Genomic DNA, 27,822 nt, shown 5'->3' on the forward strand with positions numbered 1-27,822 from the left:
ATTTTCACTAAAAGATACATCTGCTCCACAGATAGGAAACTTCTGTTACAGCCAGAAAATGCTCTTCCACGAACAGCGTAGAAGAGACTGCTAGTCTTTACCTCTTTGAATCTCCCTTTCTTCTCTTTGAATTAAAAAATGAACAAAAATGAAGAAAAATCACAAAATACAAATGTATAAAGTAGGAAATAAAAACCACTCTTAAACCCAGGCAGTGGCAAGTCATTTTTAACACCTTGGTTATTGTCCTTGAGAACCATTTGGGATGGATTTAGATACATATTTTTACCATATTTGAATTATATAGAAATAGCACATAGTGTATAAGATTTCATGAACTGTTTAGATATTTAATATTTAAATATCTTACAAATTATAACTTAGGCTCTTATCCTGGCACAGTGTCTAGTACAGAATTTGTCATATATTCACAATTTTCAAATGTTTTTAATTATTTGAATATGAACAAGAGGAGCTTGGGCAGTTATGAGTGTTACTCTGAAGAAGAGAGATCTTAAACTTCTCTCACCGCCAGCACTAAAAATGTTTTGTTAATTGCATTAAATAGAAGTTTTGGATTCGTTTTGAAAATGCTTTAGATTTTCATGGAAATTATGTATAAATGACAAACTTTCTGAAGTTTATTAGACTTTTTGGACTGAACAAAATTTAAAGTTCTGAAAGTGTTCTTCATGGGTCTTAAAATTTATATGTGGATTTTGGGGAAAGTCTAAAATAATTTTCAGATTTAACTCCCAATAATATATATAATTTAGTTGTGAGTGTACTGTATTTCAGGTACTAGAAGACCAGATTTTAAAATCATGCTATATTTTGTGTGCTGTTAAAAAAATTAAATCCCGTTTCCTGAGCTTTGAGCATTTTCAAAATAATTTAGGGATTACTAGACTTTGAGAAAGAAGTATTAGTGTTATTAGGTGACACTCTTCTTAATGTGTCAGTATTACCATGATTTCCTGACTTTGCAGAGAGTTATATTGCTGGAGGATAACTTTCTGGAGAAAATATATGTTTAAAATAATCCAGTTGCCGTGTGGTGATTTACACAAATCAAAAAGATTTAACTTATTTGAGTCTAGTGATTATTTCTGCTTTTTAAAAACATTTTTTAGTTTTTTTTTTTTTTTAAGATTTATTTATTTGAGACAGAATGAGAGAGAGAGTACATGAGAGGGGGGTAGGGTCAGAGGGAGAAGCAGGCTCCTTTGCTGAGCAGGGAGCCTGATGTGGGACTCGATCCCGGGACTCCAGGATCATGACCTGAGCTGAAGGCAGTCGCTTAACCAACTGAGCCACCCAGGCGCCCTTAGTTTTAATATTAGATAGTCATATGCAAATTTCCTAAAATGTTAGTAACTAATTTGTTTTTATGTTCAGAGGAATCAAACTGGCATCCTGAATACTGAAAAAAGCCCACAAATGTGTTTAGTAACATGTTTTGTTCTGTTTTAACCTAAGAATTAGTTGTTAGCATTTAAGCATTAGAAGATTTTATTTGAAAATCTGCATTTCCAGCTTTGTTTGAAAAATGTGAGGATTGGACAGTATTGAACTTTCTTGCTCCAATGTAGCAGTGATTCTCAACTGAGGGCGATTTTGGCAGTGTTACAACAGAGGACATTTGTTAATGTCTAGAGACACTTTTGGTGGTTATTATTTGGGAGGTGCTATTGGCATCTAATGGGTAAAAGGCTAGGGGTGCTGCTTATGCCCAGGACAGCCTCGTAGAGCAAAGAATTATCCAGTTCAAAATGTCAATGTACTGAAGTTGAAAAGTCCTGCAGTAGAGCAATAATGGATCTGTTGTTGTTTTATTTACTTGCCTCGACTCTGTACACTTTTGGATTTGTGTATCTTTCTTTAGAGTAGTGGAAGTTACTTTTGTAGGAACTGAAACAATTTCAAGTGTATTATTTATTAGAAAAGATGGCAAATTCAAAAAAATGTTTTATTACTTCTGGCTTGAAGAGAATTAGAATCCAAATTTTATCTTCCCCTGTTATCTTCATTTATTCTTTAAGTTAACATGATGCTGTGTACTAAGCACTGTACTAGATACAGAGGAGATAGGCAGGTATACAAACTTGAGCAATTGTTATGTTTTGGAGAATTGTTCCATTTACCAGTATGTAATTTAAAGGAACTTTTTGAAAACAACATGCAGTTGGGTCTTTTTTCTTTTTTTCTTTTATCCTCTGTGACAGTCTCTTGTCTTTTATTTGGTGCATTTAGATTATTTACTGATTTAGTTGGATTAATATCAATTATATTTGTAACTGTTTTCTATTAGCTGAACTTGTTCTTTCTTTTTGTCTTCCATCATTTTTTTGCCTTATCTGGTTTTAATTGAGCATTTTATATTATTCCATTTTCTCTCTTCTTAGCATATTGTTTATACTTTTAATTTTGTTTGTATGTATGTGGTCATCCTGGAGTTTACAGTATGCATTTACAGCTAATTATAAGTCCACTTTCAAATAATGCTATGCCACTTCATGGGTAGTGTTGTTACCTTATAACAGAATATTCCCAGTTCCTCCCTTTTGTCCCTTATAACATTGCTGTCATTCATTTCATTTATCCTTAATCTATAATCATCTAATATATTGTGGCGATTAATACTTTGAACAAACCAGTATCTGTTACTTAAGAGTAAGGAAATATTTTATCTTTATTCCTTCTCCAGTGCTCTTCTTTTATATAGATCCAAGTTTCTAACCTATACCATTTTCCTTCTTTTGGAAGAACTTTTTAGTATTCTTGTAAGACAGGTCTACTGGTGACAAACTACCTCAATTTTTGTTTGAGAAAGTCTTTATTTTTCTTTTACTTTGAAGGATAATTTCATTGGATACAGACTTTTAGATTGGTGGGTTCTTCTTTCAAGACTTTAAATATTTCACTGCATTCTCTTTTTGTTTACATGGTTTTCTGAAAAGTCTAAATAATACGGTTTTTATCCTTGTTTCTCCAAAAGTAAGGTGCTTTTATCCTCTAGCTTCTTCCAAAATTTTCTCTTTTCCTTTGATTTTCTGCAGTTTGAATATGCAATGCCTAGGGAAAAACAGGAGGGGATTTTTCATCTATACCCTGAGAACCTGGGTGGTAAAGCACAAGGGTCCAATTTCTCCACCTCCTTGCCAACATTTGTTATTTTCTGTTTTTTTATTATAGCCATTCTAGTGGGTATGAAATGGTATCTCATTGTGGTTTTGATTTGATTTTTCTAATGATTAGTGATGTCGAGCATCTTTTCATGTATTTATTGGCCATTTGTACATTTTTTTGGAGAAATGTCTATTAAAGTTCTTTGACCATTTATAAATTGGAGACTTGTTGAGTTGTAAGAGTTCTTTTATTTTGGATATTAATCCTTTAGTAGATACAGGATTTGCAAATATTTTCTCCTATTCTGTGGGTTGCCTTTTCACTCTTTTGATAGTGTCCTTTGATGCACATATGTTTTTAATTTTGATGAATTTCAGTTTCCCTATTTTCTCTTTGTTGCCTATGTTTATAATAATATGGCTTAATAATGTGCCCTAGACCCATTTTTCAGTTTCATGCACTTGATTTGCTCATCTTACTTTTTCAGTATTTATAACTAATGCCTTTAGAGAAAAAGGAGTGTCATGAGAGAACCAATGTAGCTGTTACAAATTATGAAGTTTTTGAACTGTATGTTCAAATAAAGAATTCTGCAAGGAAGAATGTTGCAGAATAACAGAATAATCTAAATTGCCAGTACAGCTCTTTCAACTAGAATGAGGAGAAATATACCTTATTTTCTATCCTTGTGGAGTACTATTAAAATCTAGGAGCAGTTTTTGATTTATAAATCTCACTTTGTATATTTATATAGCATCAGAACATATGCCTATTTGAGGATATATATTTTGAGGTAGAAGATGTCTGTCAAATTGAATTGAAGATGAATCTGATATTGTGTTGAATTTTAGTTAAAAAATTAGTGAGCTCTACTTAAAGTATGGAATATACAAACAAATGTGGTTGAATTGGTTATTTAAAACTATATATATAATACTAGTTGGCAGTCATTTATATTAGTAGTCATTTATAATCAACATTTTAACTTTATCAGATGTTATTTTCTTCTTTTTTTTTTGAGGTATAATTGACAGATAACATTACATTAGTTCCAGGTGCACAACATAATGATTTGATATTTGTAAGATGTCATTTTCTAATAAGTTTTAGATCTTGTGTTTGACTTTTACATTTTCCAGAAAGGTATAATTATAATATAGAAAATGAAGTTTTTTTTCTTTCTTTCAGTACTATTTAATATATTCTTTAATAATTCTTGTTAAATTTTTATGTTGGTCAATTTTACAGGTGAATTATGTAACCTCATTACGCTGGATGTAGCTCACAATCAACTTGAACACCTCCCAAAGGAGATTGGAAACTGCACACAGATAACCAACCTTGACTTGCAGCACAATGAACTGCTAGACCTCCCAGATACTATAGGTATGGGTGACATTGATAGTCATTTATAGCTACTTGGACATTCAAAAGACTGTTTTTGATCCATTTCTATAATAAAAGTTAGAAGTTAAAATGCGTCAAAGTAGTAAAACTTTTTATTTCCATTTCTTGGTGAAGAGAATAATTAGGTTTTAGGAAATGAGTTCAATCAGATTATAAAGATAGAATATGGAATATTGAATTTTGAGTATATATTTTATTATAACTGCTTAAATTACAGAATGGGTGCATTTTCTGTTTTTTCATATTTCAGAATGTTACATACTATTATATAGGGTGTGGTCCCTTCTTTACTGAAGCAAACACACTGAAAAATAAAACCACTGCTGTTTAGTCTTTAAGACATGGGGAATATAGCTTAAAGCTTGTTCATCTCTACTGTTGAAGGGACTAAGAGAAGAGATGTCTTGAAGTACGAAATGTTTTTCAAATACTTAGCCAGACTCAAAAGCTGAAGGGTGCTTATTGTGATATGTTCTATATTTACACAGTCTTATTTATCTTTCTAAAAGTCCGTAAATGTATAGAAACAGTAAAGGAAATTTTTAAAAGTTTGAATATCTTTTTAGTTACTGGTGTGTTATAAGCATTGTAATGTTTATTTAGGAAAATTACACCTGTACTTAATTTTTGTAATTCCAGTAATGAATATTTATGAGGTTCTTTTGTTACTGTATCATAAGAGGCCTATGATGGTGAGATCTTTTTCCAGAAGGATTTTCGTTTGTTTCTTTCAGGTACCTAAGGGGACCACTTGAATCTATCTGTGTTCTAAGGTTTGAAATTTTTCTGGTCCCCCAGGTCATTCAAAGGTAGTCTGTAGACTGATTGAAGGGCTGTTTTACCTCTGGTTTACCCTTAGTGCTAGGGTGCAGCCCTGTAGTATCCCAGTTGATATTGATTTGTGGACTCCCCTCCCTTGGCTGGTTGTAGATTTTGACTCTTGGCAGAAACATGCCTTATCAGCTGTGTCTTCCAGTTAGAGAAGCACTCTTAGGACAAAATTTTGTCCATTATTTTGCTTATTTCTTGGGTTTCCAGCCGGTTTCTGGCCTGGTAATTAGTCATTATCTTGTTCGCTCTCTGTTTTTGTTTTGGAAGTGTATTTAACTTTTTTCAGTGGGAGGGTTTGTCTGAATTAGCTAGTCTACCATTACTTGAAACAGAAGCAGTTGTAAGGAATTTTTTGTTTTAAGTTACAGGACAACTAATCTGAGACTTCTTTAGAAGGATATAATAACTAGCCATTAGAACCTATATCTTCCTGATTCTTGGCCCAGAATTCTTTATATCACATTACTGTTTGTAGTGGCAACAGACTAAGTATTCTAGTTAACTAGTTAACTGCATTAGATTTATTTCTGAAAGGCAAGATGGTGTATAACATATAGTTGGATTATAACATATAACATATAGTGGATTATTCTACTATATTCTTAAGAATTTTACCAAATTTCCTATATAAATAAAGGAATTGGATTTCTGGATCAGTAGAGACTGAACACAATTATTTCTTGCCTTTCTATCTTAAAATCTATTGAAATGGCCAGGATGAACAAAGTGACCCTAGAAGAAAAAGAGCATAGAAAAGATATGTGTTGCATTTATAAAACATGAACAGACTGGTGCAAAAAAGAAACAAAGAATACATTCTTTAGAAATATCTTTGCCATATAAAGTTCAATTTAATGGGAAATACTGTGTAATAGAATGAACACATCCAAAGACCAAAATAGCGATGTGTAGGATAAGTGGAAGAAGTCTGTTAGAATCTAGAACAAAAAGACAGAAGGATACAAAGTGAGTGATGAAGAGTCATGAGAGAAAGGACTAGAAGTTCTAGAAAGAGAATACAATGAAGAAACTAAATAAAATACAATTTTATAATCTTTTCCTGAACTTGACAAAAACTCAGATAATATGGTTGACATTGCTTACCAAGAAGACATAATGAAAAAAGATACATTCTGGTAGAAGTTTTAAAAATTAGATTTACTTAATTGCTTTGAATATACCATAGTAACATATAATGTTATAAAACCTGTTCTTTGTCTAGTTTCAATTTCTGGGTAATGCTGGCCATAAATAATAAGTAGGAAAGTGTTCCTACTCTTCAGTTTGGGGAACAGTTTGTATAAAATTGGCATTATTTCTTCCTTTAATATGTGGTAAGATTCATCAGTGAAGCCACCGGGGTCAGGAATTTTCTTTGTAGGAATGCTTTTAAAAACAATTTCAATTTTGGGGCACCTGGGTGGCTCACTCAGTTGGGTGGCAGACTGGATTTTGCAGCAGGTCATGATCTCAAGGTCCTGGGATTGAGCCCTGTGTTGGTGGGGAGTCTGCTTGAGGATTCTCTGCTCCTTCCCCTGTGCTCTCTCTCTAAAATAAATAAATCTTTAAAAATTTTTCAATTTCTTTAATAAATACAGAGCTATTTAGATTGTCACTGTTTTATTTTTTAAAGATTTATTTTAGAGAGAAGGAGGAGGAGGGGCAGAGAGAGAGGGGGAGAGAGTCTTAAGCAGACACTGCACTCAGCAGGGAGCCCTACATGGGGCTCCATCTCACGACCTTTAGATCAGGACCTGAGCTGAAACCAAGAGTTGGAGGCTTAACTGACTATGCCTCCCAGGCACCCCTCACTTTATTCTTGGGCAGACTTAGTCATTTATGTCTTTCAAGGAATGGGTCCATCTCATTTGTCACATTTAATAGGCATAAAATTGTTTCTAATATTCCCTTACTATTTTGATATCTATAGAATCTATCGTCATGTCACTTCTCTCATTCCTGGTATCAGTAACTTAGATCTCTTTTTTTCCTATCATCTGTCTGGTTAGAATTGTATCAGTTTTATTGATTATCTCTAAGTTTTACTGATTTTCTATATTGTTTCTCTGACTTTTATTTCATTGATTTCCACCTTGACCTTTATTATTTCCTTTTATCTGTTTTGAGTTTTATTCTTTTTTGTTTCTTGTGGTGGAAGCTTGAGGTCATTGATGTGAGTTTTTTGTTTTTTCTTGAGTTTTCTTGAATTATGTATTGACATATTTAGTTTGTGTTGTATGATCTTACATTGAAGATTTCATCTCATGTGCGTTTAGTGCTATAAATTTCCCCTTATGTACTGCTTTAGTCGCATTCCACAAATCCTGATATATTGTGTATTTCTTTTCTTTTTTTCAGAATACTTTCTAATTGACTTTTCTTTTGTTGAGTAGAGTGACATAGATGAGGCAATCAGTGAATTTATTCTACTACCTGTCATTTTTTGTCTTTTTTTCCCTCCTAATTTTTGTCAGATACACTGTCGGGACATGTAACATTTTTGTTATATCTTGTTATGCTGATCTCTAGTTGTTTTTAATGTTCATCAACAGTCCTGTTGTCATAGTTGCCCCAGTCTTCTCTTGGTTGGCTCAAGTCAATCTTATAATTTTCTCAGAAATGGTTCATAAATAATAGTTCCCTAGTTATAGAATGTTTGTAACCTTTATACTTGAACAGTTTGGATGGATGTAAAAATAACTGGGTCCAGCTTTGTTTCCTTGAGCATCTTAGTAGAACTAAGAGGTAGTTGTACTGTCTTCTGGCACTGAATAAAGTATGAGGCCAGTCCAGTTTTTTCCCATTTTAAGTGGACAGTCTTTTTGCCTGGCCACCCAGAGTACTTTCCTTTATTTCTGAAATTCAAGAACTCCATTATATTTCTCAGTGTTGATTTTTCAGAGTCCATTTCCCTGGGATACTCTGAGCCAATCAACATATAGGTTTAATTTTGATAGTTTTATATAGTTTATATACTTTATAGTTTCCTTGAATTACATAGACATACTTAGTGTTGTATGTTCTTACATTGCAAGATATGTCTATAAGTTTGTTTATTTTGAATAACCGATTAGTTACAACAGTAAAGGAGAAAAGAAAGAATAATGCATAATCTTTTTTTATGACATTAAAAAAGCACAAAAGCATAGTTGCTTGGTTTTAGAAAGAACAATAAAGGTTGTTTACTGCAAATCAGACGGGAACCAAAATTAAAGATGCTCGAAATGTTATAAAGTTAATATTCTTATCCCTCTTACCAATGCTTATTCACTGTGTATTTGTTAGGATTATAGATACTAAACACTTTATTGCTCCTTAAGCATATCAGGCAAGTTCTAGCATCAGGGCCTTTATACTTCTTGGTCCCTCTGCTTAGGACTCTTTCTCCTAAATACCCACGTAATTTCCTTTACTCTTTCAGCTGATCAAATGGATATATATAGGACGTGGTCATCAGTCAGCGCTGTTGTTTCTCTCAAATAGTCCAACAATATTTTGTTTAATATTTTATACATGTGTCTGAATCTGTGTTGTGTCAAATAACAATGAAAGGGGGATGAAATTAGTACAAAAATGAATAGCCCTGGCAAACAGAGAAAGTATAGGTGGTGGTGGATGATAAAAATCTTCCATTTACTAGGACTAGGGTCATGGTTTTTTGGATTCACTTCTGACAAAGGGTGACTTCTCCATGTATCCTTCTTTCTCCTGGCTTTCTTAATTTTATATATTTCACTTCTGTCAGAATAACTGTGTTTTAAGTATGTTTATTAATATGAAAACATTTGACTTCATTATTAATCTGTTGTGGTTAAGATGTTATCTCAAAATAACATAAATGCCTTGCTTCTAGAACATTCTGCATGATCAAATTACAAGTATGTATTGGAAATCAGTGAGAACTGAAACATTAACAACAAGAAAATTGTAAATATTTTTATTCTTACATGCTTTGATAGTTGTCAACAAATGGAGTATTTATAGCTGTTATTCCAAATAATGGCAAAATGAGTAATATTTATTGAAATTTTTATAATATTGTCATTTATTGTATGCCATGTATATTAAAAATTCTTTTGCCTTTTCCATCTCTCTTATCCCCAGTATTTTGATTGTATAGCAGAAGGCTGAGATTTGATGAGAAATTCAAACATTTGGGTCTTGGTCTATTATAAATCCCAGTAGTCTTAATTGATTCACCTTTGAGATTCTCCCTCTCATTTATCGGAGAAGAGAAATTCACCCAAAACATTTAGTGGTAAACTTTATTGGAACATAGTTCTGCTGATATTTTTCCTATTCTACTTCTTGAAAAGTATAACTTAAAAAAAAAAAAAATCCACACCTATCCTGCACAGTTGATGTAAGTCCCACAGCAGCTGCCCTACTCTACTTTCCCTGGACTAAAGAAACTTGCTCTAAACTCACAACTGAAATGAGATGTTTCAACTGTCACCTGACAATCAAATTTTCCAAAAATCATTTTACTCCCTTGCCTTTTCTTTTTCTTAAAAGTAGACTGAGATGTTTTTACCCCTTTCTTTATTTAACATGAACACTCCTAGAGTAGTTTCTCACTCCTTGGCAGTAATCACTGCCATTTACATCCAGGCTGGGCAGTGCTAGGATCACTGACAGCTCACAGGATGTGGAGAAGAGGCAGAATGAAGTAGGGAGGGGACAGCTGGTTGTAGTTAAGTGAGAGAGTACTTCAAAACATATTTATACTTTCTCCGACTTAACCATTAGTCTACCCTGTTGAATAAAATGTATGTTCTCTTTCATGTAAATATTTTCTAATTTAAGAATCAGTTATGAACTGTAGAAAATGTTAAACTTCATTACAGCATTCATTTTGTTTCAAACTATGAACTTGATATGTTAAAGCCTTCCGTGATCTCTGGTGATTTTATGAAACCAGGGGTAGGGGGAGGTAAGAGGTCTCATGTAGGAAAAAATATTTTATTTTCTATTTCTTTTCAAATGAGATTGAGAAATCTGCAACAAGACCTTGCCTTCAAGGCTGGAGCACAGAACAATTCACAGAGGTCTTTTGTTGCACTGGGCTCTGAAGAAATGTTACAGTAATTATGGTTGTATCAACAAGTAGAGTTTTAGTAATTAGGTTTTAGGTAATTACAGTGCAGCTTCATGTAACAACTTTACTAGTTTTCTTTTTAATGGTGGCATTCTTTTGGGTTTTTGACATTAAGAATTTTTATATTGCTTGCTTTTCAGTTTGCTTTCAGTTTTTTTGGTTCAGTGTTTCTGGGGAAAAAAGTACCTTTGACATTATTTTCATTTTAGAACCTGTGTACCTTTTCTTCTGATTTTTTTTTTGCTACTTTGTTAAAATAAAATTAAGATCATTTGAGTTAAGAGTTTTACTCAAAAGTTAAACTGAATTAACCTGAAGATGCTGATTATATTTGCTGAAATTGAAAGCATCTAATTTTAATTCATAGTCATTTGATGTTGCTGTAATTTAAAAATTGACAGCATAAGAAAGCAAGCTGTCAGAGCAGAGCACAGAACAACTTATAGTCAAAGTTAAGCACTTAAAAGCTAAATGCCAGTGATTGGCAGTGATCAGCCTACATTTATACACAGAAGCTCAGCAACATTGATTTTATTTCTTAGTCAAAATGGCTCAACATTAAAGCAAGTCATGGCTTGATTTCTAGGTTGCAGTTTAGTTTGTGGTAAAACCAATCACTGAAGGAGGCTAGAGTTGAAATCACTACAGGGGATGAATCATAGTAAATGTCACACTTCTGATGTCCAGCTTTTTTCCTCACACAAGAGAATTTTGATATTTCATCCTTAATTTTTTTTCACCTCTTATTTTGCTAAGAGTCGTGGATTTTGGCAAAATGTGGATGACCAAACATGCCATGCTCTCAGTAAAGTGATAAGAGCTTTGCACATGTGAGTTTCTCATCAGAATAGCATATTCTCATAGTTTACATTTTTTTAAAGTTTAATTTCTACCACACCAAAAAAAAAGGGAAAAAGAAAAAGTTTAGGAAGGTTGGAGGTACTATTTCTGTTTAAGTAACCGGTAATTTCGGTACTAAAGTCATGTGGCAGTTTCACTGCATTATTTCCATTTTGTAATTTTTAAATTCTAGAAACCTATTCTGATTTTAAAAGTGAGAAATTCAAGGGTTATTTTGCTTTTAGAAGAGAAATTTCAGGAATCTGGTTCTATTTATTGGGCTTTTGAATTGATAAGCATTTAGAATTTGTTATACTCATCTTTGTTATCAGAGAAAGCTTTTAGGTTTTGATGAGAATAAATAATGTTTAAAATATTGTGTTTGTGTACTGCTCTGCTCTAAACAGTGATTGAATAGAGGTGTCAGTTGATAGAGCAAAAATATGGGGTCTTTGTGCTTTACCCTTCTGGCAGATTTCAGAGACTCCTTGGTAAATGCTTTAGCCGTTTTATTACATTGGAGCAGGTTTCTTCCATAGGGAAAGCAGTGGTATGAAGGAGAGAAAGGAATGGTGTCTCCCTCGCTCCCCCAAGGTCGACTGGTTTTTCTGTCTTCAACTTCATACAGCAAATTAAAATTCTACCATAAGATTTTTGAAGTTCTTTAAAATCAGACATTATCACTACTTGTAGGAAAATTTCCACCGTTACCAGCCTTGTTGTAGCTGTAGGGGGCATGGGATAGGCAAAGGATAAAATACTGATTTCTTCCCTCCCTCCCTATTTTAAAATGAGAATGGGTCAAAGAAAAGCATCTCATATAATTTTAAGTTTTTACCTTTTGTTCCTAATGGAGAGGAGGACAAACAGTAAAATGCTTTAGCTTCTGCAGTGAAGAAAATATGAATGAATGCCTGCTGTGGGCTTAGCACTGAAACATATTCTTTGGGGAGATAGAAATATATAAGGTTTCTTACTAAAGGGTTTTCAGTCTGTTGGGTGGAGGTAACTAATCCATGAAATGACTGACAACATAAAAACAAGTATAATTAAATGCCATCTTACAGTGAAATCAATATGCAGTCATGAGTCCAATTTACAGGGAGATCAATGAGATCTTGATAGAATGGCCAGGGAAAGCTTCATGAACGAGTGTTTTGGACTCAGTATGGAATAAAAATGCTTTCCATGAGCACAACAGTATGGACAAACAGCATGGGAGTAAGAATGAACATAGGCTTCTGTGTCAAGAGGCGGCAAGCTAACTGCAGTGCGGTCAGTGAAGATCTTGAAGAATGATTACTTGTTATAAGAGCCAGCTGAGTTTGAGTCTAGTTTTGCCACTAACTGGGTGGTGGCTTTGGTAAGTTTCTTCACATTCTCTTATGCTAGAGTCAATGCTTATTACTCTCAGATGGCTCTTATTGCTGCTTCTTAGGTGTTTTTTCATCTCTTTTTTTAATCAGGGTGCCTATTTAAGAATTCAGACCACCGTGCTGTTTTTCCATGATTTAGCTCTTATCTACACTTTATGGAGAAGATGAGCCTCACAATGTAAAGTGTCCAAATTTCTTACCTCTACTTTAGTATAAAAATGTCTCCATGATGTAAAATATTCATTCAAAAAAAGAATGATATAAAGATATTGCAGTTTTTAAAATTAAAATGACTTTAGAATTATAGACTTTTTCTTAATCAAATTTTTTAAATGACAAAGCTATCGAAAATTAGGAAAAAGGCAAGTTCACAGGAAAAAAAATTAATCTTCCATAATTCTACCATGCAGAGATAACTTAGTTTTGATGTTTTCTTTCCATTCTTTTCTAGTTCTTTTTTTACGTTGTTGAGATCATACAAAATGCATAATTTTTCTTATCTTCTTTTTTCACTTAATATCATAGTCTTTCACATCTTCAAATTTTTTGTAACATAATTTTTATAGGTGTAGAATATAGTAGAATATAGACATACACTACAGAATAAAATCATGTTTTGAACATACGTATCAGTCATTGTGCTGCGTATCTTACACACATTGTATTTAACCTTAGAGGAACCCTATCAAGTATTTGTTGTTATCCTCACTTTATGGATGAGGAAATAGACTCGTTAAGTAACTTGCCCCGAGTCAAATAGATAACATAAAATTCTTTGTGACACTGTGGTGTCTCCAGTTTAAATAATTCTTCATAGATTCTTGAAAAAATAGGTTGTCCCCGTTTTTTTTTTTGCCACCACAAATACGACTATAATTAACATTTCGTCGCAAAGCAGATTATTTTCTGCGAACCCAAATGTTAAGAAACATTTGTATCATAGTCAGTGTCATAGTGTAGTGATAACAGTATTCCTGCTCTTATTTCTAATCTCTAAATTCTTTGGGGCTTTGGAAAGTCATCTAGTCCTCAGCTTGTTTTTTCCCCTCTCCAAAATTGACACGTCTTACCAGAATGTCATTAGAAAGATTCAGTAAAGCATCCTTCGTTAATTTAGGAAGCATTTTAAACACAAAATTAACTTGTCTTTGCTAAGTGATAGTTTTTATTGTTGCTTTTGAATTCAGTTTTCTGCCTGTTGGAATCTTACTTAAACAGAACCAGTGGGCGCCTGGGTGGCTCAGATAGATAAGCGTCTGCCTTCAGCTCAGGTCATGATCCCAGAGTTCTGGGATCGAGTCCCGCATCAGGCTCCCTGCTCAATGCAGAGCCTGCTTCTCCCTCTCCCTCTGCCATTCCCTCTGCTTGTGCTCTTCTGTCTATCTCTCTGTGAAATAAATAAATAGAATCTTTAAAAACAAAAACAGAACCAGCAAACTCTTGGCCCAGTTTCCAGACACTATTATAAGAAAGTAATGTAAATGAAAATAGCATACCTCTGGAATAATTCCAATTACAATTCCTATAGGAATTGAAATGCTTGCTAAGTTTTTCTGCATTATAGTTGGCTATACTTATGGTATTTAATTATTAGAATATTTTCATTATCAGTGACGAATTTTTGGCTTGAAGAAGTAAAGAGTAAAAATGAGCTCGATTTAGTGATTTCTTACAACTTTAATCATTCATTTCTTCAGCAAGAGGGAAAGATGCAGATGATTGATAATTAGATAGGATTATGAGGCATAGTGACTGCCATCCTAGGGTTTCAAGGTTTAATTTATGCTATAAGCTAATAAATGTTTTCTGTAAGTATTGTAGTAGTGTTACATCTAAGAAAGAAGGTTATTCAACAACTTTCTGAAAAATGGTCAAAGCAAAAAGAAAGAAATGGGCAAACTTCAGAAAGATCGTGAAAGTCAAAAGACATCAAAGTTAAGACTGACACAGGCATCTGCTTCTGTAATTTTTTAAGGCTGGTAATACTGTTTAATTTAAAATTAGAGGCTGACTACACTACATTTGACATTTAAACCTAATCTAAAAATGTGATACCAGAAATTGTATTAACAATAAAACAATACAACAAGAAATTAACAAGTTTATCAGATTAAAAAAAATTCCTTTTTTTGTATTCACAGGAAACCTGTCCAGTTTAAGTCGTCTTGGTCTGAGATACAACAGACTGTCAGCAATACCCAGATCACTGGCAAAATGCAGTGCCCTTGAAGAGCTAAATTTAGAGAACAATAACATTTCTGCTTTACCGGAGGTGAGAGGTGGTAAATCTTTACAGCTGGGTGAAGAATTTGATTATTGAGATTGTTTAAATAATGAGTGTGCTACGGACATTTAGCCACCACTAAAATAAATATCTGAAGAAGAAAGAATAGGTATGATTATAGGAACATAACTAAGTTTTTCTTTTTTTTTATGTGTAGAAGGGAGAAACCAAGGTGAGAAATCAGTGTGCTACATTCCCATGTAAGCATCATGTAAATCTTTCTCACATCATTTTGGAACTGACAATAACCGCTATTAAGGAAAAGTTGTATGGTTAATTTTAAAACTCAACTACCCTACCCAGTTCAGTTCTTTAAAAAAGTGCTATAGAAAGATGATACAGGAAAACAATGAGCTACATAGAGCACACTATTTATTAATCATGTTACTACTAGCTGTAGCACTTCCATGACCCAAATTATACCCTGCTTATACAACAATATTAAAGCCTATTTGGCATATACCAATCACCAAAATTTGTTATTTCTTAACACATTATTTTTAATTTGGTTTTTGTTCTATGAAAAAATATTTTTACTTATTTTGGGCAGAATGCAGTACTCTTATTTTATTCTTTTGCTACATATTATTATTTTAGCATACCCACAACTTGTATGTTTGCTTACGGTTATTCAAGCATTATGTCTTATTGAAGTATTCTAACAAATAAAAGAATGGAATTGTGGACTTACTGATTGAGCTTTGCAAATGTTTTCTATATGTGGCCCTTTATTTCTAGTTTTTCGGGGTGTGTGTGTGTGTATTTGAATTAAAAATAAAGGTGCTTTGGGCAAATGTTTTTAGATATATACTATGATTTATAAAGAACAATTTGAGCATATGAAGCTATAAGCATGTAGCAATTAGTTTATAAAATAAATGTATTTAATAATGATTTGCTTCTAAGGGATACAGAAAAAAGTACCTATTAATTTTGCTTCTATTATTCTGGGTGTTTGGGTGTTTAGAAAACCTTTAGATTAGAGTACAAAAATCAGGTTTTCAGGATTGTATTTTCTAGGATGGACCAGTTCACTAAAACTGCTATGACAGTATCTCACCTGCAGTTTAAATGGGATAAGGAATAGAATCCACAGATTGTAGAGATAGCCCGGACAACTAGACTGTCTGGATTTTTGTCTTTCTTTGCTAGTGGTAATTTCGAATGGTAAAAATGGGTGGGGTTCTATTGTTGAATGTCCTTTCTTTTTCTAACAGTAATTGGCACAATAATTGGACCTTGTTGAGATTTTTTTTTTTAGGATGTGATTGTGAGCTTAAAATTGACTGCTTTTACAATGTTAGTAAGGCTAATATAAAGGCTGGGTGTATATTAAATTTCAAAAAATGAGAAAATTTAACTTATTTTTATATCCACTCTAATTATCAGTGAAGGGAAACTAATGGTTATTAGGTACCTCTTAGGATACAGACATTGTGCTAATTAGTTTCACATATAATATTTTGTGACTGAAATTAGTCAAGATTTATTTTTGATAAAAATTATAAAGAAGATAGCTCTCTTCAGTCTGGCTGTGGAAGAAGTATGTGTGTGTCTGCGCCCATGTGCATGTATTTAAACTGGCCTATTTTCAGATAGAGAAGCTATGGGGGAAGCCCTTGATTGGCCCTGTCCAAATCTGGGAAAGGATTAAGTCTTATATAAAAGTAGTCTGTGTGCTTTGGAAGCAGCATATTCCTAATGCAAATATGTAATTATCTGCATTTATAATAAGCACAATAAGGAAAACAATAAAATCCATTAGACAGCACTTACTAGACAGTTAAGCTGGGTTAGGCATGCACAATCAGGAAAGTGGTTTCCAATTGGGGCTCATTGCTGAAATCAGAGCTGGCAAAATGACTATATACTTCTCTATTTGATGACTGTCTGAAATTGGACTAGTTTTAATGTAGACACATCTTCTCAAGGTATAAGGCTAGGGGCTCTACATGGATTATCCCATTTAAAATCTTTAATTGTATTAATTATTGGGGTATTATCAAATAGGAAGGATAATAAGACTTCAGAGAAGTTATGTTTTTGGCCAAATTTGTACCTTAAATACTTTCCTGGGAGTACTATGAGAAATACATTGATTGTCTAATTCAGCAAAGGTCATGTAACTGGTAAGCGGAAGACCTAAGATGGGGGTCTAGATGTGTCTGACTTTAGGGAATTGATAAACAGCTGCATAGCTTCATTATATGCCCTAAGAATGAAAGGTTGCAGAGTTGCCTTCTTGTTACCCCTTTTCAGATATCTTCAGGTTTTTTCAAAGAAGAACATCAGTAAAGTTAGTCAGCTATAAGAATAATAAAAATAACATTTTTTCCATGAAACTCAAAACTTCATGTATTTTCAGTAAAGTAGGATATAGGCATTTTTCTTGAATTGACTGCCATGCAAAGTGTTCTCAGCACTCGTACCTGAGCTCTTCCTTTTATCTGTGTACATCAGTAGACAAATGTTGAAAGCTTCTTAACATTCAGCATAAAGAACAAGTTTCAATTCACCATATAATTATACCTTCAATTACATAGTTATTTCATTCTTTCAGCTGGTCTTAGAAATCAACTGACACCTCAAGTACTAAAGTCTTCAGTTTCCTCCTGGTATACAGCTGATGTTTGAACATTATTTAAAATATACACACATACATACCTCGCACAGCTTGTTTCCTCCCTGCTTGGGCCTTTACATCAATCCAAAATGTTTCTTCTGCTTCTCTGAATATTTAAATTTTTTTCGTCCTTCAAGATCTAGCTCACTCTCAGTCTCCTTCCTGCTTTTCCAGTTATTCCAGTATTTCTTCTTTTCTTTAAATTTAAATAGAGAAGGGACTTAAAATTTAAGCACTTATTATATGTTAGAGGTTGTAAAGCTATTTATGTATTTTATCTCTTAAAAAAATGTCTTCACTAAAATTTACAGAATAAGGCATTATCATTTTACAAATGAATAAATTAAGGTTTGGGGAAATAATTTGCCCAAAGTTACAAGCCACTGAAAGATAGAGCCAGGATTCAGAATTATTTTATAGCCTATACTAGTGTTTCTCAAACATTAATGAGCATACAAATCACTTGGGAATCTTGTTAAGATTCTTCAATTCTGTAGGAGTAGGACCTAAAAGTCTACATTTCTAACAAGCTAATGTTGCTCTTCCTTCAACCAGACTTTGAATAGCAAAAGCATATTACATATAATTTATTATTGATTATATACAGTTATGTATTGTTTTCTTTTTCCCCATCTGTGTGCTCTAAGTAGGGTTTAGTCATTTTAATGGCAGAATTTCTTCTGTAATACCTAAACGCCTAGCACTGTGGTTACATGGTGGGAGGCTGAAGTAAGGGGGTTACTATGTGCAGTAAATACTTACTTGATAGATGCCTATTTCCCTCTGAAATTTTACCATATGGAAAAACAATATTATATAATATCAGGAAGTGTTGTCATTTTCTGAATTTAATCTTCTTTAAAGGAGCCATTAAATTACTGAATAACAGCTTCCTCTGAGTCAGGTATTGTGTTAATAATAATTTAGAGGATCATTAACTCGGACCTGAGTAGGATTGGTCACAGAGCAAGTGGCAGAGCCAGGACACAGACTCAGGACTGTGTGATGCCAACAATTCTGTTCTGTAAGGTTCTCAGCCTGGCCCCTCAGGAGATACCTCGTACCCTCAGACATATTTTCTTTATAGGGTGGTGGGTTGTTGTTTTTTTTTTTGGTGTTGTGTTTTGTTTTGTTTTGTTTTAGAGAGGGGGGGGAGTAGGGAGGGGCAGAGGGAGAGAGAATCCCAAGCAGGCTCCACAGCCAAAGGGACTCGATCTCAACACTCCGAGATAACGACCTGAGCCAAAATCAAGAGTCAGACACTTAACTGACTGAGCCACCCAGGCGCCCCTTCTTTATGGAGTGTTCTAAATAAGCTAAAGCCAAGGAATAAAAATCAGATTTCATGAGTTTTCTGTTTCTTGTAAAATCTGGAAATCTAACTCTATTAGCTCCACATTCCTATAAGGCAACAGTTAGCTAGAGCTGAGTCGTGACTGTCCCTCTCTGTGAGGCATCACAGATCTGGCCCAGGCAGTCTCTGTCATTTGTTACCTGAAGGCCCTTTGAGGCATCTGTGCCTGCTGCTCTATATTCTATGGAGTGATCCTGTTACAGTTCTAATTCATGTGTTTATTTTGTTTACAGAGTCTTTTATCAAGTCTTGTGAAACTGAATAGTTTGACCTTAGCTAGAAATTGCTTCCAGTTATATCCAGTAGGTGGTCCATCTCAGTTTTCCACCATCTATTCCCTCAACATGGAACACAATCGAATCAATAAAATCCCATTTGGAATTTTCTCCAGAGCAAAAGTATTAAGTAAGCTGAATATGAAGGTAAGCCTCTGTTTGTTTTGAGGGGGAGAAAAGCTACTATTATTAGTACTTACACTAATACTTGTGTTTTCTCTGTTAGTGTGGAGAACAGTTACTTGTTACTTGCTGATTGGGTCTAAACTGATGATCCTTCAGGGCAATTTGTATTAGATAACAAATATCTTAGAACCATGCATACTCTTAGCACTTTATCCTAAAGAAATAATCATGAATGTCTATGAAAGCATAGTTGTAGGGATATTTATTGTAGAATTTTCTATTTAATTGGTACCAACCTAATAAAGATTTCATTTTTTAATAGTATATCTTCAATGGAATACTGTGAAGTCATTAAAATTAATACTCAAGTTTAGAAGAATATTAATACCAGTTGAAACATTCTCAGTTTATTAAGTAGAAAAAAGTTAAAGCATGCAAGACTGTCTTTCCACACAGTTTTTAAAAACTGTTCTTAATGTGCTTAATTATATATTAAGTAGCTATAGATTTATATGTAAACATATAGCCAGAATTTATTAAAATATGTTTATCTTTGAATATCGTAATTATTTTAGGGATGATCTTTTTTATTGAGGAATAATTGACATTATATTAGTTTCAGTTGTACAACATAATGATTCAATGTTTGTGTATTGGGAAATAATCACCACACTAAGTCTAGTTAATGTCCATCACCATATATAGTTGCAGAATATTTTTTCTTGTGATGAGAACTTCTTAAGATATACTCCCCTAACAACTTTCAGATATGTAATACAGTATTATTAACTATAGTTGCCATGCTGTATCTTACATCCCAATGACTTATTTATTTAATTACTGGGAAGTTTATACCTTTTGACTCCCTTTACCCAGTTTGCCACCTCCTTACCTTTACCCCTGGCAACCATCAATCTTTTATCTTTGAACTTGGTGTTTTGTTTTGATTCCATATATAAGTGAGATCATATGGTATTTGTCTTTCTCCATCTGACTCATTTCACTGAGCATACTGCTCTCAAGGTCCATTCATGTTGTCACAAATGACAAGATTTCATTCTTTTTTATGGCTGAATACTGTTCGTGTGTGTGTGTGTGTGTGTGTGTGTGTCTGTGTGTGTGTCTCTGTGTGTGTGTGTGTGTGTGTGTGTGTGTGTGTGTGTGTAGCTTTGTTTTTGTGGTTCTACCATGGTTACTTCTTTTTGTCTTTGCCAGGACAATCAGTTGACATCACTTCCCTTGGATTTTGGAACTTGGACCAGTATGGTAGAATTGAATTTAGCGACCAATCAGCTCACAAAGATTCCTGAGGATGTGTCTGGTCTTGTTTCTCTTGAGGTGAGTATAAAAGAGCATTTATTTAGAACTCCTTAGACCCTTCTGAAGTTATCTTGCTTTTAAAGTTTCCAGTTAAAATAAGCCATTTCTGTTGGGGGAAGATCATAATTAGAAATGTTAGAGCTTTCTCAAACATACAACCGTATTAGGATGATGAGGTATTAACTTAATCTGGGCTCAGTGCTTCTGAATTGCTCCTGCCCACTGAAAGTTGGTAGGTTTGAATGCTATAAAGTATCTTTGAAAGAAAAGATCTTTAAAATTTAGCATCTTTTAGAACATAGTTTTTCCCTAAGAATCCTGCACTTAATGTCTACCAAAATGATTATGGAGTCCTCAGACTGGCATTGAGGACCTGTCCTATGATTCTGGCCCACTTTTACATCCTAATTACACATTTTTGCTCTTATTTAACTAATTAGATTATTTTCTTTGTTGGAAATTTGTGCATATTTCTAGCTCTGTATACATTTAGTCTTTTGCTTTAAGATTTTACTTATTTATTTGACAGAGAGAGGGAGAAGGGAGTACAAGCAGGGGGAGGGGGAGAGGGAGAAGGAGGCTTCCTGCTGAGCCGGGAGCCCGATTCGGGGCTCGATCCGAGGACCCCGGGATCATGACCTGAGCCGAAGGCAGACGCTTAACGACTGAGCCACCCAGGTGCCCTGTACATTTAGTCTTACTGTTCTCAGTATCTAGAGTGCCCTCTTCTCATCCCTTTTTTTCCTTTTAAATTATTTTCCATAATTAAAGATCTTATTGTCCCCTCCTTAGTCAAGGATGAATTCTCCTTCTGAGTCCCTAGAATTTTCATCCTTTTGATGAAAAACCTTACTAATAATAAATATATATATATTTTTTAAAAGTTCCTCTGTATCCATGTTTTTAAAAATCTAATTTCTTTTTTAAAATTATTTTATTTAGTAAGGTAAAATAGTAAGGTGTTATGGTTAAAAAGCATGAATTTTGAAGCAAGACAGATATGGGTACAATTCCACTTCTATCTCTATTTATGGATTTAACTTGACCAAGCTTCAGTTTCCTCAGCTGTGAAATGAAGATGATAGTATTTTCCTCAGAAGGTTGGAATTCGGATTAAATGTGATAATGCACACAATGCATTTAGGTGCCTTGCAAGTAGTAAACTCAATAAATAATAGCTATTGATTTTTTTGGTCTTATTACATATGTTTATTTTATTATAGGTGGTATAACGTTGCGGGGGGAAAAGGTGGGCATAAAACATTAGCCAGAACCTTATGTAGGTCTTCCCGTTCAGTGTTCTTTTCACTACCTCCATACCAAGTATAGTCTCCCTACTCTCACCACCACCACCGTAATTTCTCTGAGAACAGGAACTATCTTTTTCAGCTACTTTTTTCTCTCTTCAGTATATTAGAGGATGGCCTCCAGTGTAATAAATATACCATAAATAATAACTATTATGTATTGAAATAGGCAGTTTAGAAATTACCTCCCTAAAAATGATGGTTTGTAAGGGGTTTTGAATAAATAAGTGGTTTCCTATCAGATAAACATTTGTAACCACTCAGTATCAAAATACCATTAACTATATGAATTTTAGTGCAAGTAGTTTATTTTACTTTTTTTTGTTATAGGTAAAATTAAACTTTTGCTTTCATTAATTTTGACTTGAATCTCTTTTATTTCCAGTAGCTATGGTGACTTTTTTAAGAATAGTAAGTTAAATGTTATATAAGTGAACATTACTGTTAATATTCACTCTTTAGAAAATTAGCAGTTTAGTAAATTGTAAGCCACACAATGGTAATATATAATTCCATTTCATGAGTTACCAAACACTATCACTAATTTCTCTTAGGTTCTAATATTATCAAACAATCTGCTAAAGAAGCTTCCCCATGGTCTTGGAAACCTTAGGAAGTTAAGAGAATTGGATCTAGAGGAGAACAAATTGGAATCGTTGCCAAATGAAATTGCTTATCTTAAGGATTTACAGGTAAAACATTATCCTGATGATTTTATAGTTATATGACTATAAAGTTTTTAGGGTACATTCCAAACTGCACAATTTTCTTACAAATTTGATTTAATTCTTTAGAGATTTTTTATTATAGCATTAGGGCTGACTTTTATGTTATGTAACTATCTGCTTTTCACTTGCTAACAAATGATACGCTTTGAAAGTAAGATTTATTGAGTGATTCTTACCTAATCTAATTTACCTATTAATTTATCTTATTAGTTTAGTAGATGCATTATTTTAAATTTGTATCAGTAGTAGGAAATATACGTGTAACTATCTTTTATCTTTTAGAAATTAGTCTTGACAAACAACCAGTTGACCACCCTTCCCAGAGGCATTGGTCACCTTACCAATCTCACACATCTAGGCCTTGGAGAGAACCTACTCACTCATCTTCCTGAAGAAATTGGTATGAACCATTTGGATGCTTGACTCTGTACTGATTTGCTCTCGTGTGTTCAAGCAGCATCTCAGATAAATAGGACAGATCTGTTTTTGTCACCTGATGTTACCTCAGAGTCAAGATTCTCTCTCTCTCTCTCTTTTTTAAGTAGAGTCCCAAGTGGTTGGTTGGATAGTTGGTTTTGGTTAGGTTTCCTCGTGGGGTGTTAATATTGCATTTGAGAATATTTTAGCCTACTTCTATTTCCAATATGTTTATTTCAGAAGAGTTATTTTATATTTCTTCCATTTAAAAATTATATAAGCCTGAATTAAGCTAGTAATGTCTTATGCCAAAAGAACATTTCCTCATGAGGTTTTAGGATTAATTTTAATATTTGATTAAATTAATATTTGACAGTACTTTGAAATTTTCTAAGTGTTTCATACCCATTATTTCATATAATCAATGTGACTACCTTGAATTTTAGGCAGTGCAAGTTGTAACCCCATTTTACAAAGAGAATTGATCAGTTGAGGTCACATTGTAGTTCTTAAATTAATAATTCCATGTATTATGTTCTTCATCTATACCATGCTGTTTCAGAGGCCCTTTAGTTTAGTGGTTAAGAATGGGTTTGGAGTTATAATGTAAATTATATTTTAATTTAAAAAAATGGTTTTGCGGTAAAATAGATCTTTCAAAATCTGGCCATGCTGCTTATTGGCTTTACGGCTTTGGATAAGGTATGGAAACTCCCTAAGCTTCAAGTTTTCTACTTGTGTGAAGTAAGGATAATAGTACTAACTTCTAATAGTTAAAATTTTAAATGTAAACATCCATTGCCTTGGTAGCCATTATTTTCATTAGTCTTCTGCCTACCAGTATCAAATATCACAAATTTTGAAGTTTAGAAATTAGAAAACATGGGAGGCAACTTCATTTCTAGTATGTTTATTCATCTGGCCTCATGTGATTGTGGGAGACATTTGCCTAGAAAGTGTGAATATCCTGAGACAGTCTAAGATAATTTTTTTTAAGATTATTACATAAGTTGACTTTTGGCTTATTGCCAAATATGTGTAACTCAGTGAAAGATTTATACCAAGTAACAAAAATCCTTCCACATGAGAAATTTATTTAATAAAAGAGATCATCACATTGTTTATCACAGGGAAGTGATTATAGGCACTGATTCACAATAAACTCACCTCTGGAGTTTTGAAAAAATACATACCAGTGCCAAGCTGTCCCAAACAGAATCTTTGGGGATGTAGCATGTGTATTTAAAAAATACTTTCCAAACTTGAAAACTGACCATAAAGGAAAAAATTCCAATTTAATTGGTATGGAACATGACCTGGACATCAGAGTTCTTTAGATCAGCCCCACTTGATTTGAATATGCAGTAAAATTGAAGATCCATGGTTGTAGAGTTTTAAAACTAAGAGAAGAGAGTAAGAGGAAATGTGTATTCAGTATATATAAGGCCGAGGATAGCATCATGCCCAATTGAACTTCTAGAATAGTAACTAATTAAAAAAAAAGTAATTGATTTTATTTTATTTTTTTTTAACAGGTACACTGGAGAACCTGGAAGAACTGTATTTGAATGACAACCCCAATCTACATAGCCTTCCCTTTGAGCTGGCTCTTTGCAGCAAGCTTTCAATCATGAGTATTGAGAACTGTCCACTCAGTCACCTTCCACCTCAGATCGTTGCTGGGGGTCCTTCTTTTATCATTCAGTTCCTAAAGATGCAGGGTCCATATCGTGCCATGGTCTGATACAAATCTGCTGGTCCCACACACTGTTCAAAAATAGACTGCCATTAATGTTTCATATCTATATCTGTATCTATTTATGTAGATATTGATATATTTGGCAGATTTATAAAGACTGCATTATGTGTTTCTGCTAATAGAGGAATCATAGCCATTTAGATTTTTTTTAATTCTGTACAAAAGGCTTATATAAGTTTTCTTTGCTGAACTTGATGGATGTTTTTCTGTTGTGTAATATGATATGCCAGTTTGCTGAAAACATTTGCCAACAAATTATGACGTTATTAAATTTAAGGGCCAGAGGTAGTATAGTTAGATATACTTTCTCTTAGCAAAAATAATGGATAATTTTGTTGCAATTTTTTATATACATTTTCCCCTTACCAATTGTCAAATCATTGTAGTATTATAGGCCCTAAAGGTAGAATTTTTCTTTAACTTATTTTGAAATTTGAGATTTAAATTTTATATATTGTTTACAGTCAGAGTAAATCACTGGGTTTTTTTTTTTTCTTTTGGTTTGATTTGCTCTGTTTTAATCAGTGAAATCTAGTTTATGTCCTCTGCTAAAGAAGTTGCAGCAGCTGGTTTAAATATTAAAAGATACTTGCTTGTTGAAACAACTGGCAAGTGAAAAGATACAGTCAAAAATTCTAGAATTCTTTTAATTGTGTTTCTCTGATCAATTGTAAAGCAAAATATCTGAAGTGAGTCTTTAGGTTGGGGGGAGGGTATTGAGACCTTTTCTAGTATAAATATCTTTTCTTAAGTTTGGGGGAACAGAAACTTGTAGTTTGGAAGAGTTTTCACTCCTGAAAGTTGCAGAATGACAAAAACTAACAATAATTTGGCAAAAAAAAAAGATACACATAAACACACACATTCTATATATGTATATACAATGCTATATAGATATGTATTTATTATATCATAAACTACAATAGGTAACTTTAAGGATTTCTCCCTAGCCTTGTACAATGAAATGAATGTTTTTCTTTGAACACTGCAATATATGTATGTTTCAAGGTTATTTAACAGTGTACTATGGTTTTATATCTTGACTTGCCTTGTACATCTTTCAGTTCTGGAATATCTGCGTCTAAGCACAATATCTTCACACTGTGCTATATTGCTGCTGAACTAAATGCACTTTTCCCCACATGTGGGGCACTGGCTTCAAACAATTCAGTTCAGTACCATTGATTTTAATCTCATCTTTCCTTTCTTGGTAGGTGTTAATAAAATTATGGAAAAGAGGCACATTGTATAGAAGCCATTGATAGTTCAGTGGAAGTTCTGTAAGATGTGCATGTGCTATTTGATACGTTTTCATTTGCTTTACTGCTTTTAAGGCTAGCAGTACTGTAAGTGTGTGCCCCTTAGACAGTAATCTTACTTTTGGTGGTGTCATTCTAAGTCAGTTTAATTACTGGAAGAAACAGAGCAAGTGCATTCTAGATATCATCCTAAAAAACACTTCATTCATATAATGAATATTCTGTATAATTAAGTATTGCTGCTTGGTTTTCTTTTTTTTTCCCTCCATTTAGATGGGCATTGTATTTTAAATAAAACCATTTTTGAATTGACGCTCTATTAAAATAGAAATTTGGAGTGTTTTGCTTTTTCTGGCACTCACAGGACTGAGTTTGAGGTAGAACCTGTATTTATAATTGGCAATTTTTTAAGGAGCAAGTAAGAAATGGAAGGCAGGTGAAGATATAAAACCCTAGAATGCTTAAATGTGCTGTAAAACTATTGTAGATGTCACTGGATTTTACCAAGTAATATCCTTTTCTTCTTTTTTTCCATCTACTGTGGCTTTTCAGTTAAAATTTTGTTTATAAAAGGAATTTGTTTATTACAGCTCTATATACCTATGTGTATGTGTGGTTTTTTAAAAAACATATCCAGGTGTGTTTATATATAAAAATGATGGAACTTAAAGTTGCAAGGAAGTAACCTATTTTTTTTTTTTTAGAAAAAAAGGTTTCTTAAAAATGAAAATAGATTTGGTTTTTGAAACATTTTGGTTCCCCTACCTTCATTTATGTTAGTCTGCAACAGCAGTGCAGAAGGATCACACTCTTACATGTACAAGTATTGTTACAGGCAAACCATATATAGCTGAGGACTATAAAATTTTTCTAAGAAGTATAAAACGTGTCCTTTTTATGGCTGCCGCCTTGTAAGAGCCAATGAATTTCGTGACTTCTAACAAGAAACTAAAATGGACTCTTAATCAAGATATTTAATATTTAAATAGTTTGAATATATTAAGGGATATTGTTCAGTGACTATATATGAGCTAATACTTTTCCTGAAACCAGTGGGACTAATTGGCATATCCAAACATTTTCCTTTCTCTTGAAGAAATCAGGTTTAGTCATTGCTCCATAAGGCTCAGTAAATTAAAAAAAAAAAAAAGGAATGTTATAGAACGTTACATTGGAAAAACATTGCTCTAAACTTTGCTTTTTGTTAATATATAGTAGCAAAACAGCAATGACAATGTTAAACAGTCCTTTTGTGGTAGTATAGTACTTTTTAAATCCCAAATGATTATTTCATACAGAAAGAAGGGGGAGATGCTAAATAATTTATGGACTTGATGGATACACATGAAAACAAGATAGAAACTCTTGAAGGAGAAAATAAACATAAAACATTTATTTGTACTTATATTAAAAGGTGGATGATAAATTGGAATGAGCTCTAAAAATGTAATTGCATATTTCTAATTTATCTCATTGTAAAGCCTGAGTCGTTTAAAATGGATGAACGCTTATACATCACAATTTATGTAGTCTTTCTGTGATAACTTTTGTTACAACTTTTGCTTTTCATGTCAGTTATTGCTAGGCCATGCATATTGAGTCCAAACTTCAGATCACAAAAGTTTATCAGCAAGAATGGCTTCTGGTGAAAGTATATAAAATGGGACATTTTGAAATGGAAAGGAGCAC

The 27,822-nt window shown here is 33.3% G+C and overlaps 1 protein-coding gene across 2 annotated transcripts in view; it reads left to right on the forward strand.

The window, feature by feature from the left end:
• The window catches only part of SHOC2 (SHOC2 leucine rich repeat scaffold protein), an 88,678-nt gene extending 61,248 nt beyond the window's left edge, over window positions 1-27,430 (forward strand). For both annotated transcript variants that reach the window (XM_035724255.1, XM_027596176.2), the window contains exons 3-9: window positions 4,378-4,515; window positions 14,823-14,953; window positions 19,176-19,364; window positions 20,559-20,681; window positions 22,525-22,662; window positions 22,981-23,098; window positions 24,651-27,430. In XM_035724255.1, the coding sequence (XP_035580148.1) occupies window positions 4,378-4,515; window positions 14,823-14,953; window positions 19,176-19,364; window positions 20,559-20,681; window positions 22,525-22,662; window positions 22,981-23,098; window positions 24,651-24,859 (1,046 nt within the window). In that variant the 3' untranslated portion in view covers window positions 24,860-27,430. The remainder of the gene's footprint in view (window positions 1-4,377; window positions 4,516-14,822; window positions 14,954-19,175; window positions 19,365-20,558; window positions 20,682-22,524; window positions 22,663-22,980; window positions 23,099-24,650) is intronic.
• Window positions 27,431-27,822: the final 392 nt, after the last annotated feature.

Source organism: Zalophus californianus, chromosome 15 (assembly GCF_009762305.2).
Source record: "Zalophus californianus isolate mZalCal1 chromosome 15, mZalCal1.pri.v2, whole genome shotgun sequence".
Classification (NCBI taxonomy): domain Eukaryota; kingdom Metazoa; phylum Chordata; class Mammalia; order Carnivora; family Otariidae; genus Zalophus; species Zalophus californianus.